The sequence below is a fragment of the Pithys albifrons genome, chromosome 9, assembly GCF_047495875.1.
Source record: "Pithys albifrons albifrons isolate INPA30051 chromosome 9, PitAlb_v1, whole genome shotgun sequence".
Taxonomy (NCBI): domain Eukaryota; kingdom Metazoa; phylum Chordata; class Aves; order Passeriformes; family Thamnophilidae; genus Pithys; species Pithys albifrons.
Window position 1 is genome coordinate 14,162,467 of NC_092466.1, and position 13,393 is coordinate 14,175,859.

The 13,393-nt window shown below is 54.2% G+C and overlaps 1 protein-coding gene across 1 annotated transcript in view; it reads right to left on the reverse strand.

Annotated features, from left to right (window-relative positions):
- Window positions 1–1,101: 1,101 nt before the first annotated feature.
- Window positions 1,102–13,393, reverse strand: part of TRIM8 (tripartite motif containing 8) — a 30,671-nt gene continuing 18,379 nt past the window's right edge. The window contains exons 3-7 of the mRNA XM_071563502.1: window positions 5,614–5,709; window positions 4,480–4,713; window positions 4,084–4,115; window positions 3,370–3,485; window positions 1,102–2,643 (exon numbers count right to left, since the gene is read on the reverse strand). Of these exons, the coding sequence (XP_071419603.1) occupies window positions 2,036–2,643; window positions 3,370–3,485; window positions 4,084–4,115; window positions 4,480–4,713; window positions 5,614–5,709 (1,086 nt within the window). The 3' untranslated portion in view covers window positions 1,102–2,035. The remainder of the gene's footprint in view (window positions 2,644–3,369; window positions 3,486–4,083; window positions 4,116–4,479; window positions 4,714–5,613; window positions 5,710–13,393) is intronic.

Sequence of the window (13,393 nt, forward strand, 5' to 3'; positions counted from 1 at the left end):
AGTGTATGGGGGGATTCCTGGAGAGCCCAAGGAGGACAGGGTTGGGAATAACCCATCAGGGCAGTGGGGCTGAGCTGCCAGCCTCTGCACCCTGTGTAGGAGGCAGGATTGAACCTGGAGGGTGGCAAGGAACACACAGAGGCAAGGGGTGCTGGCTCACCTGCCCAGCACTGCCTGGTAATGGGGCCCCAGTGACCAGGGATTTGCTGCCATCTCCGCTGGGATGGAATGGGGGGAGCCAGGTGTGAGGGTCCTCCTCTCTTGGACCGACTGTTCCCCTCTTTCAGTTCACTGAGGCTCTCTCCCCTTCCTGTTTCCCACCAGCAGTAGGGGGGAATCCAAACTGGAACTAAAGCAGGGGCATTTTGTAAACCAGGAACAAAATAAAGCAAGTCAAGACTGAAGAGAGCAATGGAAACTCCCTCCTGCCTCTAGGATGCTGCTCTGCTTTATGAAGTCAGCCTCGTTTTCCCCAGACGATGAGCTCACCCCTGTACGGACACAGCCAGGCCAGCCCACATCCCTGCTGCACATCCCCAAAGAAGGGTTCCTCCTCACCCTTCCCAGCCCTGCCTGAGAACAGGGTCCTGAACCAGGCCAGGGTGCTGCCAGCACCCCCAAGGCTCCACAGGGCAGTGGGGCTTCAGGTGGGGACAAAACCTCAAGGGCTGGGTGCCAGGGCAGCAGCATGGCTGGAATGGCGGATACTGGCAGATCCAGGAAAACTGCTGTCCCCAACTCCATTCCCATCCCACAATGGGGATTGTTCTGGAAGCTGTGGGCAGGATGTGGCCCGGCCGGCTCCATGCCTGACTCACATCCTTGCCATCTAGGAGGGAGCTGCTGGAGAGCCACAGCTCCAGCACACTTCCCTACAGGGCTGGGATGCAGGATGGGCGCTAGTGGGAACCCCTCCATGGCTGGGATCTGCTGCTCCCCCATCCCCAAGCTGCTCCCTCCCGAACAACCCCTCTCGAAAATCCCCCATCATCACCCAGGTCCCTGTGGGACCAGGAGTGGCTCCTTCCAAAAACAGGCGGGAGCCTCCCGGCAGAGCTGGCGTTCCTGGGGGAAGAGCTGCAGCAGAGCGAGGCATTTGCACTAAGTGATCACATTTATTTGAATATTTTGTGTGTGTGTGTGTTTGTGTGTGTATCTAAAATCGGTTACAGAATAAATACCTGTGCCTTATAGCAGGAAGTCCACTTTTTTTTATACAAAGTGCTTGTTACAGGAAGTTGCATCAGCGATACACAGGATGGGGGTGCGTTTCGGCCACGCTTCCCCTCCTGAAAAGTAGAACAGAATTTTTTTTTTAATTTATTTATTCGTGTTTTTTTAAAGTTTCTTTTCCCTTTTTTTTGTGCATTAAATTTCCTGCCATTGTGTATTTACAAATCTCTGAAAGAAGGAAAAAAAATGCCAATATGCATGATAAGTGGCCTCATAACACAAAAAACCCCAGCCTTTAAAAAAAAAGGTAACAAACCCAAAATCTACAAGTATCATTTCATACTGAATCAATGATAGATTTTTTGTTTTCTTTTTAAAAAGGGAAAGAAAGGGGTGGGGGAAAGGGAAAAACAACCAAAACAGAAAAAATGAACTTGGAGAAATGGAAAGAGAGAAGGTGCCATTGTCCCTTCTGAAGTTTTCCAAAGGCAAGAGAGGAGTGAGGAAGAGCGCGACGCACAGACCCAGACGTCCGACTGAAATCCCCATCAATTTCTTCTTAGTAATTTCTCCCTCGTGTTTTCCCAGCGAGGGGCAGGAAGGACTTTCCAAAATTAAATTAAAAAAAGGAATTAAAATGAAAAAAATTATTATTTAATTTTAAAAGGATTTTAAAAAAAAGGAAGATATGATAGAACAACCCTCCCCAAAATCCTGGAGGGGTGTGAGGCAGGGGAAAAATTGGGTTTGATTTAAAAGGGGTTAAAAAAAAAAAAAAGAAAAGCCAAAGCAAACCAGACTTTTCTCTGAACACGTCATCAAGCAGGACTCTCTGGAGAGTATGATGGTTAACTGGTGACGGTTAACTGGTGACGTAGTGTTTCGCCGATGGCTGGCCATAGACCCTATAGAAATCCTGCCGCCCGTGCTGCTGGGATGCGTCAATCCATTCCCTCACGGCAAGTCCCGGGAGCGACTGGGGGACGGCAGGGGCGGGCGGCAGTGGGTGGGAGTACTCCTGCGACGAGACTGTCCAGGGGAAGTGCCCCGACCGCGGGTAGGGCTGGTGCCCACTGTGGTTGGACACAGAGGAACAGTAACAGTTATCCACAGAGCAGACGAGGATTTTGCGCCCGCCGTACTGGGAAAGCACGGACTGCTGAGATGACGTGGTGTTGGGGTAGTGAGATGGGTTGAAGACGGAGCCCGAGTGCACCGGCTGCGGGCCGCTAGGAAGTCCAACTATGTGCTGCGTGGAGCTACAAGGCACCATGGCTTGTGCGGACTGCCCCTCGCCAGCTGAAGCGCCCTGGCTCATGTACTGGCTCGCCACAGTCCCGGACGATGGCTCGAGGAAGCTGCCCTCGGGGAAGGCGGTGGAGTGCTTGCGCTTCTCCGCGCCGGAGTTGCTGACGGTGCAGGGGTACATGGGGATACTCTGCAGGAAGGGGACGGGGGTGCTCAGAGGACCTGCACAGGGCAACAGGAGAGGGGAACTGCATCAAGCACAGCATGGAACAGCTCTAGGGCACTCTGGACATTTATCTGAACCTGCAGTGAAGCCCAAGACCTGCTCTCCAGCCCCACGTGAGCAGAGGTTGGTCCCCCAGCCCACCCCACCAGCGGCAAACTGGGCACACAGCCACACACAGGAGGATTTACAGGTTTAGTTCTGGGCCCTTGCCAGCAGGCTGGGAGCAGCCCCGGGTACTGCTCTGCGAACAGTTCATGTCCACAGTCCCTAAGAGAACTGGGGCAGGACAACCTGGGGGACAAACCCAAATCCCCCAAGGAGAGAGAACTGGGAAGCCTCCGCAGGACATGGTCTGGTTCCAAGCACGGACTGGGGGCTGTGGGACCACGTTGGCCCCTGGCTGTCCCTTCCCACATCCTGACCCACATTTTTCCACTGACTTTTCCTGCCAATGGCCAGCCCCCAAAAAATCCTGTATTTCAGGGTTTCATGTAATCCCAAACCCCACCCATTTCACAAACCAAGGGAAGTGCCCTAGGGAGAGTCAGGAGCTGGCTTCAAGACTCCCTATGCCCCTGCTGACTGCAGAGGGGCTCCCAAGGGTCCCTGTACCCTGAGAGCTCTCCCCATCCCTTTGTACTGGGATCCACAGGGCACCCAGCTATGGCTACAGGGAGTGAGTCCCATGCCCCCACACACCACAGCCCTCAGGTTTCACCCACCTTCCAGCAACTTCCTCAATTGCTTCTCTTTCTTGGCGATCTCATTCAGGAAGAGCTTGGAGTTGAGGTGGCCAATTTTGGGTGGGGGCAGGCTGCCACCTGTACAGTTCTGGGTCCTGTTGAGGATGATGGGCAGAGAGGAGAGACAAGTTAGACTCAGGAGAGGGTCAGAAGCTCCTTCCCCCATACCCTGACAGGGCCAGACCCCCTCCACAGACAAAGGCAGAAGGGAGCTGCCTCTGGCAGGCAGGACCTTCCCTGTCTAGCTTTGCTGTGAACATCCCATCCTAGGGCACACCTCATGCTGCCCATGTGTCCCCTGCATGGCCATCCCAGCTCACCTCTGCTGGTGCTGACTTTAACCCTCTGCGGTTTATTCAGGGATCTCCCTCTCCAGACCCTTCCCTGTCTTTGCCCCAGTGGAGCTGGACTTAGCCCTGCACCCCAGTCTGGCTGGTCCCAACTTGGCTGGGTTGCTGGGTCCCAGTTCTGCTCTCCCACAAGCACATTGCTACATTGCACCTAGTCCAAGGGTTTAATGATTTAATGGCTGCACAAGATTTTTTCATAATTTCAGACAGAGAGGGAAGCTGAGGCACAGCACATGTCTCTCCCAGGCCCTGTAGCACCCATGGCCCCAGTTCTCCTTGTGTTGTTGTGCCCCTGTGAACATGAACGTGCCCTTCCCCCACGATCATGAATGGCTGCACTTACCTGTCCATTAAGATTTTCACAGACTTGGTGTTCTAGGAGTAGAAGGAGAAGCTCTGGTCAGTAAGGCCAGTCCCTGCCATAGCAGCCATGTCCCCCTTTCAGTGTCAGCTTCTGTGACCCCCCACGAGGACACAGGCTGCCCGAGAGTGCTGAGCCCCCTCTGGCCCAGCATGGGCTGCCCCAGCCCCATCTCCAGGCTGTGGCACCTCCTCATTCGAGGCCTGCACTGAGCCTGCTCGACTCTTCCTTGCCTCCTCCCACTGCTGAGCCCTCTGGAGGCATCAGCCAGCCCTGCCAGAGTCCCCAGCCTGCTCCCTGCCATGCCCCACACCTCCCCACACAACCAGACCTCCTCAGAGCCCCCATCCCACCCCCGACATGGGCAGCTTGTCTTACCTTCATGAAGTTTATGTCCTCAGTTTTGTCGAACATGACCTGGACAGAGCTAAGGAGCTTCTTGGCCTCCTGCATGCGCTCGTTGAGGTGCAGGACCTGGGCTGCATTCTCGTTGCAGAACTTGGCCTGGGCCTTGTCCAGGATCTCCATGGTCTTCCGCAAGTCCTCATCCAAGATCTGGTGCATCTTCTCGTACTGCAGACGAACCTCATCCTTCAGCTGGCTCACTTTCTCCTAGGGAGAGGAGCAGGGTCAGGCCCTCTGCGCCCTCCAACCTCTCCCATAATGTCCCAGGACATCTGGGTCCTGTCCCCAGCAGGGGAGTGTGCAACCTGAAAGCTGCACCCCAGGACTACTCTCCTGCATCACCCACAAAGACCCAACCCTGCCATCAGCTACCACATGGGACTCCTATGGGCCAGATCCAACAGAGACATGGAAGAGGTTTGGTAGGTTCAGCAGATCCCTGGATGTACTTCCTGAGATCCATGTGGGAATTGCCTCCAGAGAGCTGATGCCAAGCAACAATCTGCTGCACCGCCAATTGAGGCTACTCTGAAAAGCCCCATCTATCCCCATCTTCATTGCCTTTCCCATCCCCATCCTCATCCCCAGCTCCACCCCACGCTGGAGACACTTCGTGCTCCACAGACCCTCCCTTCATGCTCTGGGAGGTCAAAGGGCTTTAAGCACCATGAATTGGTCTTGGTTTTCACTGTGTTCCAGCAAAACACTTGCTTGCATCTCTTCCATCTCCTGGGTATTTCAGCAGTTTATTCAGGGATCTCCCTCTCCAGACCCTTCCCTTCCACTCAGGATGAAGCAGACAGCCTGGGGAAATCTGTGCTGAGCTGAGGGCAGGATGGGCCATCTGATAATCAGACAGCCTTGTTCCTCATCTCCCAACTCACCCTAGGACTCAAAAGGCTATGGGGCAGCTCCAAACACATTCTGTCCCGCAAAGCATGGCTGCCAAGGCTGGAATGGAGGCAGCAGATCTCTCCAACTACTCTTCCTGTGCAGGTCTGCCTTCCCCCCTGCCCACCTGTCCCTTGTATCCCAGGAACTTGTCCCTGTTGTGCCATGGGGTAACAGTCCTCAAGACTGGCCGCAGCACATTGAAGAACCAGTTACCTCGACCAGTCGCTTGTCTGATTCCAGCTTGTAGAGCTGCTCTTCGATGTCCTGCTCCCGCTCCTCCAGGCGGTCCTGCTGCTTCATCAGCATCTTCTGCAGAGGTGGAAGAGAGAAACATTGTCAGAGTCCAGTGGCAACACATGCTGGTGCTGCCCACACCAGCTCTGTCCATGTGGTTTGGGAGGGACACTGCCTTTTCCCAGCAGGATGCCACTGCCGAGCTGAAAGCCCATGCATAGCTGGCAGAGCTGGAAACCTGACTATTTCAATGGCCACACAGAGGGGCTGTGTGTGCTGGGATGCATTATCAGCTGGAGACCTTGGTTTGTGTTCTCTGGATGGGGGCAGCCCCTCACATAACTCTCTGCAACCCGGTCAGTGGGGCTGGGTCAGAGCCAAGCCCTGGGGACCTTGGTGGGGACGCGGAGAGTCTCATCTCCCACTAAGGCAGCACCGTTTTGAGGCCCATCACCCATCGCCAGGAGGCTCCTGTTAGACATCACCACGTCCCTCACGCCCCTGTACGCCATGCCAAAGCCTTTCTCCCTTCTCCGCCTCCATGACAAGCCCCAGAGGCAGCATCAGCGTAATCAAGAGGGACAGAGTGAGGAGGAACGGAGCCTCCCCCCGCCTCACTGCCAGCCCCCAGCCCTGCTTCTCAGGGCTGGGCCTGGGCCATCAGCCCAGTAACTGGGACAAAACCTTTTCCGCAGCTACCAGTGCGAGCACCTCCCTCCTGTGTGCTTCCCCAGCCAGAGTGAAACCCACTGCCCCTGAGAGAAGGGCTCCACCTTTGTGAGCAGGAGCAGGGCTTCCCAAAACAACCCTCAGAATCAACTCCAAATATTCCCCCTCCATGGTCAGTAGAGGGGAAAAGCCAGGACACCAACAGCTCAAGGAGAAGGGCTTGGCCCAGCACAGAGACACGGCGTTAAAGAGACTTGACAACGGGGGTGAGATGCGAAGAAACCGGCAGCGAGAATGAATTTCGAGGGGATTATTGCTATTATAAACCGCCACTCGGGAATTTATAATCAAGTAATTAATTCCTGGACGAGGCGGGAGGGGGAGGGTGGCAGAGGCGCTGCCGGGATTAATTGCATTGCAGGGAAAGGCTGTCACCTCCGACTCAATTCAGGAGGAGGAATGCGAAGCCTCCTCCCTCCTGTTGTTTTTCTTAAGGTCTCGGGCACCTCCAGCCTCGCTGTCGCTGGGCTCCTACCACTAATAATAATGAGGAGCTAAAAAAACCTGGCTTCCCACTTGAGGCACGCTCCGCATGCATGCCCGGGGCCCACGCATGTGCACCCACCCAGGCACATGCAGACAGACACAGACAGCACATCCAGTGAAACAGGGGCCGAGGGGCAGCCACAGCAATTCACAGCCCCAGGCACTGAGGGACATTTGCTGGCACGTGCATACAGAAATAGGGGGACCTGCAGCATCCAAGGACATCACTGCTGCTCCTGCTGCTTTTAAGACCAGACGAAGAGGGGGGAGCATCCACACAGAGAAAGATTTGATGCATGTATTAAATATCTCATTTTTTCATTGTAAAAGGGTTGTTATTTGTGCTGCTGCAGCATCAGGAGTCTGCAGCCCACTCCCAGGCTAAACATGATGGGAAATGAGCTCTGGAGAGTGAGAGCAACACCACTTCCTTGGAGAGAGCCAAGGGTACTAGGCAGGAACCACGTCCCAAGTCCTGTGCTGGCAGCCAGCCCCGAGTGCAGGGTTGCTGGGGAATTTTCTGAGGGCTCAGATGGGGTTTTGGTTCCAGCACCAGGCAGAGCTGTGAGGTGGATGGGCAGTATCTCCATGCAGCCAGGCTAAGAACTGGTGGGCAGCAAGCTGCCTTCCCACATCCCTGCTTGCAGGAGGCACGTTGAGTGTGGGGGCCAGGGCTGGTTATGCTGAGCTGCTCGCTCTCTACACCAGAGCGCCAAAGGACAGAGCAAGCTTTGCACTGAGCCCTTCCCTGTGCCTCCCTCCCTGCCACAGAGATTCACCACCTCCACCACAGGCAGCCAGACCCACCCTGCACCAGCACACCAGGATGACAGCCGAGTTCAGCAGGGTCTCTGAGAGCAGCCCAGTCCTCTGCCTGACTTCCCTGTCTGACAGCTGGGACAGGGACGTGGAAAAACATAGAAGAGGATCCAAGGCTTATAGCTGGCCAGGCACAGGGGCCAGATCCCCATTCTGCTCCAACATATCAGGTATCTGATATGGATGCATCTGAGGTGGCCCCTGCCCTTCTCCCCGATGATGACGGGATCCTCTCACGGGGGAAGCAAGGCTTTCCCATCACTGCCAGATGCCAGGCACGCAGAGGCCACTCTGCCAACCCCACTGGTGTGAGGGACACCCGAGGGACGCACTGAACGGCCCCGGACATGCACGTACCATCATCCTGCAGCTGCCGTGGCAGAGCTGCCAACCTTTGTGTTTTGTAACAAACCTTAGACTGCTCCACTCCTGGAATCATACAATTAATGAAATCACAAATATACACAGGGACATATAAGTTTTTATAAATATAGGTTAATTTAATAGCCCCTCACAGGTGGAAAAAGTTGACAAAAATCCAAACTAAAGCCATAGAAATCAGAGAGAATAGAGGACATGCAGTGTTTTCTTTAAATCTTACACTGAGCCAATCTCTTGATTTTAGGTCTATTTAAAAACTGTCCACGCCTGAGATTCCACTGGGATGGGAGGGCTTTTCACTCACAGCAGCAAAACCTTAACAAGACACATGGATATATGAACTACCCCTTCATCAGCGAGGGGCAAAATCTCATTGTCTACGCAGCACAGGCCAAATTCCTTAGGTATTTTGAAAAGGAAAATATATCCCTTCCCCTTCCATCCCCTCCCAAATCTGGTATTTCTGAAGTCATGAACTCCTCCTCCTCCAGGATCAGAATTTCTCGGGGTAATTTCTCATATTTCATGCATGACCTTGATGCTGGGAGAGCCGCAGTTCCCTCCACACAGGCACCCTTCCCAGGCTCTGAGCAACTCTGATCCCAGTTTGTCTTCTGAGACAAGTCACCAGTTTCCGAAATGGACGCTTTAAAATGTTCTGTATTCCAACACCAGCTGAGAGTGAACTCATCTCATTAATAAATAAATTAATCGGTGGCTGGGGTAAGTGGCTGGTCCATCGTGACCCCACTGGCCCCAGGGAGACAGAGCTAAGTTGATGGACATCATCTTGTTCTGAGATGAATGTAATCTTCCCCATGGAAAAAAGTAAAGTGCAGGTACAAACATGCTGAGCCCATAGAGGGAGTTGGCAAACGTGCTGTAGGCATCAGTCCTGCATGGGAGCAGGACCACTGAAGGTGGAAGGAGCGACAAGCAGGGGCTATCCTTTGCTTGCCCATTGGAAGTCCCACCACCACTGGAGCAGGGATTCCTGGGGAACCGTCGTGGCAAGTTGGTGGGGTATCAAGGTCACACAGAGAGGGAAACGCTACTTGGAGGGACATCTCTGCAGGAAGCAAAGCAAGCACTGCAAAGTCTCATTGCAGGGAGGGTGCACACAGCTGGTCCCTGTGGGATTGTGTTGGAGGAAGGCTTGCTGACCATTGCATCCACCCAGTGCCTGCTGGGAGGAAACCACTATCAGGGAAACACTATGCTTGCTCTGTGTGCACTTTATTGCACCTTCCACTCAGTCCCCCTGAATCTGCAGTGACCCCAGCTCCCAGTGGCCACCTCAGTGTGGGACATATCCACCCTGCAGGCAGGGAATGGGGCAATGCCTGCTGGGGACAGGCAGAGAAGAACTTCTGCAACATTAAATGTCTGCAGCCACAAGACAGGAAGGTGGTAATAAAAGTTTAACAGCTCGAGTGATACAAGGCATCTAGGCCCCTTATCTGAGAGCCATTGCATGGCTGCAGCACAAGTATCAGATGTGTTAACACACATGGGTCCAGCTTGGACAGCTGGACAGCCCCTCACTGCAAAGGGGGTACTGGGGTGTGGGAAGGAGCTCACACCCACCCAAGACCTCCCAGACAGGGAAAAATCTGTGGCAAGATGTCTTCCTGGCTTGTCTTAGGCTGGTCTCACCACTGTCCTCTCCCAAAGGGTAGAGCTAAGCCTGTGGTCACTGCTGAACCCACGATAACAGCAGATTATGCCCCTGCCCCGTCTGAGGCCCAGCACTCTCCTCATCCCCCTTCACAGCCCTCAGCAGTCCATGGCCTTGGGGCAGCAAAATCCCAAAACATACCCCAAGGTTTCATCTTCTCTGAGGCTGGTCAAGGCTCTTGTGTGCCTCCTAAGGAGAGCTGGCAGGGGACAGCATGTGGTGCCTCTTCCCTGGGGTGTGCGAGTGCTCACCAGCCCATGCCCAACTCCCAGCAGGGTCAGGAAGGACCCTGGCAGCTTCATCTGGGGTAGTGCAGTGCCCCATGCCCTGCCAAGCTGCTGTGGTGTTAGACAAGAGCTGGAGGAGTGAAAAGCCTTGCTGTGTTCACAAGGTAAATGAATCCCACACAGCTTCTCTGGTATCTAAAAAGCGCTGTGCATCCTTCAGGGCCGTTCACCTCGCAAGAGCAACCACGTTCCCACATACTGACCGGCAGGATGCTTGCAGATGCTAATTCCCAATAACCTGTGCTGAAACTGTCTGTGGGTTTGGAGGGTACTATTGCAAGGCAGGTGGATAAACCACAAGAGAGCACAGCCCTTGTTCCTGGAGGTAACTGGGGGGAGCTGAGAGCCAGAGTGCCCCACTTTAACCACAGCTGGACAGCTGGCCCAGGGCAGGCGTGTTCGCTTCTCAGCCTCTCTCCTTCCTCCTCCTCTGCACCCAGGCCTTCCCCTCACCGCCAAATCCCAGCCACGGAGTGAATAAGGACATTGTTTGCAGTCACCGGAAAGGCAGAACGGAGGGCGCAGCTTGGAGCACAAGGGGGGGACAGGGTGAGGAGGAGGAGGAAGGTGGAACCGGAGCAAGGAAGCCGCAAAGGGCAGATGCCTGTTGTGGGAATGGCTCCAGACATCTGCAAGTCAGCCCAGGGACTGGGATCAAGGGCCCCCATTGAGAGACATGTCCCAGCACGTTGCTAGAGACGGGCCTGAAGTCACAGTGACTGAATTTTAATGCATCAAGAGCCCTGGACCAAGGAGGCAAATGCAACCTTTCGCCTCTCCGTGCCTCCCACACACAGGCTCCCCTCTCCCCAGCCCTGCTCTGCTGTCAGCTGGGCAGTTTTCTGAGAAAAACCCACGCGGTGAGCTATTTTCATCCTTTCTGAAAGCGTTCCCCCACCTGCTACACATCAGCACCTTGTCACTGTGCACATCTGGGGCACAGCACCCTAGTGCCCCCCACAAAACAGGATCTCACACACTGCCACAGTCCAAGGGGACGAGTCTCAGAAGCCCAAACCCCCTGAAGCATCCTTCCCTCCCTCCCACGGTCTCTTGCTAAACAGACCCAGGCAAAATCAGCTCTTTCAAAATCCCCACGGCCCACATGGCACTCACAGGAGACTGATCCTCTTACAGGGACAGGAAGGAAATGCTTTCATGTTGGGGTTTCATCTTGCACACATTTACAGTAAGTACCAGGCAGGAGTGGAGGTCTCCAATCAGAGCAGGAGGCCTTACCTCCCCTGGACAGCCCAAAGCACACACATTGCTCCAGGCTTTGGGTTTTCTCACGGTGGTACCTGTGCAGAGATGAGGCTGTTTTATTGTCAGCAGGGGAAGGAAGAGAGGAGAGGAACAGCCTCCAAGATATTAATAGCTGCCCCAGCTAGGAAGGGATGGGAGCAGCAGCACAGGCATCAAAGAGACCCCCTTGCTAGCATAGAGGGACCTGCTGAGCACTGGGAGAGCCGGTGCTTTGTAGAAAGCGATGGAGGCCAAATATTCAGTGCCAGCTTGGGGAAACAGGATGCAGGATGCCTCTTGCAAGAGCAGATCTCCACCCTGTTCTCATGCTGGGGTGGGTGGAGATGCCTCCGGCCTATCCCCATCACCCTGTGAGATGCCGCCTGGTCACCAAGCCTTCCCCAAGACATTCCCCAGAGGATAAGAAACCATCAGGTTAAGACCCATGTCCCATCTCTACTGGCTACCCCATAGGCAGAGTCCCACGTTCCACTTCGAGTGCCCACTCCAGCACAGGGCAGCTGGATGTTCTTGTGGAGCCACGACTCATGGGTGCTTGGCCCTTGTTCTGAGGGCACCCGAAAGAGGCCATGGCAGACCACACTCCTCTGCACATCCCTGTACCAGAGCAGATCCTGGACTGCTGCAGGGCTGTGCCAATGCCCGCAGCCTGGGACAGCTCTTTCCCTTGTTTACACCCAGCAGAAAGGAAGAAACCATTAGTAAGGGGAAAATACAAGGCATTGTGTCACATGGGGCCAGCAGCAGGATTTCTGGAGGCCAGGAAATGGGGACCTATTCTCAGTCAGAAAGTGACCTTCAGAAGGACCTTGAGGATGTTAGTTCGCCTTCCTGGGCCTCTGCCCCTCTGCTCCTCGCTGTCACGGGTTACTTTAGGCTGTGCCTCTTGCATAAACTGGGAAACAAGGCTGGGCCTCTACCGACAATTTTTGGACCCCACCTTCAAACCATGGACTGGCTGCCACTGCTGACAGTGTTCTCTGAGTAGGGACAAGGATCTGCTTCAAGGGAAAAAAGGGGACAAGGGAGATTAAGGAGCAGAGAGACAAGGCCAGTGGCTGGAGACACATCAACTCTCTACCAGCAGCCCTGTGAGTCCTGGAGGCAGAAGCCCTCCTGATATGGGGTGTCCAGTATGAATGATGTGCCCTTCAAAACAGTGTTCACTGAAGCCACTTTTGCAGCATGTTGGAGAGCAGGAGTGAGGCGCTGCTGATCATGGGCCAGTGTTGGATGAGCTGCCCCTGTGCAAGGCACATGAAGAGGCAGTGGAAGTGGGACAAAATGCCCTGCCAGACCTGGGGCTCAACACTCGCTCACAGCATGTGCAGGACAGGAAGAAAAGAGCTGGAAATGCACCAGGAAGATGAATACCAGGACAAGAAGCTGGTTTGCATGCTGAGAATATATCCAGGTAAGTGACAACTGATGCTGCTGGCTCCAAAGGACAAAGATGAGCCTTGGTGACAGAATCATAGAATCATTAAGGTTGGAAAATACTTCCAAGGTCATTGAGTCCAACCTGTGACCACATACTACCACGTCAATTAAACCATAGCACTCTAAGTGTCATATCCAGTTGTTCCTTAAACACTTCCAGGGACAGTGACTTCATCATCTTCCTGGGCAGCCTATTCCAATGCTTGACAACCCCTTCACTAAAGAAATTCTTCCTGATGCCCAACCTGAACTTCCCCTGGCGCAGCTTAAGGCTATATCCTCTTGTTCTGTCACTCGTTGCCTGGGAGAAGAGATTTATCCCCACATTGCTACAACCTCCTTTCAGGTAGTTGTAGAGGGTGATAAGGTCACCCCTAAGCCTCCTCTTCTCCAGGCTAAACACCACCAACTCCCTCTGCTCCTTCTCTTAGGACTTAGTCTTCAGACCCTTCACCAGCTTCACTGCCCTTCTCTGGACCCATTCCAGCACCTCAATGTCCTTCCTGATATGAGGGGCCCAGAACTGGACCAGTACGCAAGGTGTGGCCTTACCAGTGCCAGGTACAGGGGGACTATCACTGCCCTGATTCTTCTGGCCACACTATTTGTGATACAAGCCAGGATGCCATTGGCCTTCTTGCCCACCTGGGCACACAGTGGCTCATGTTCAGCT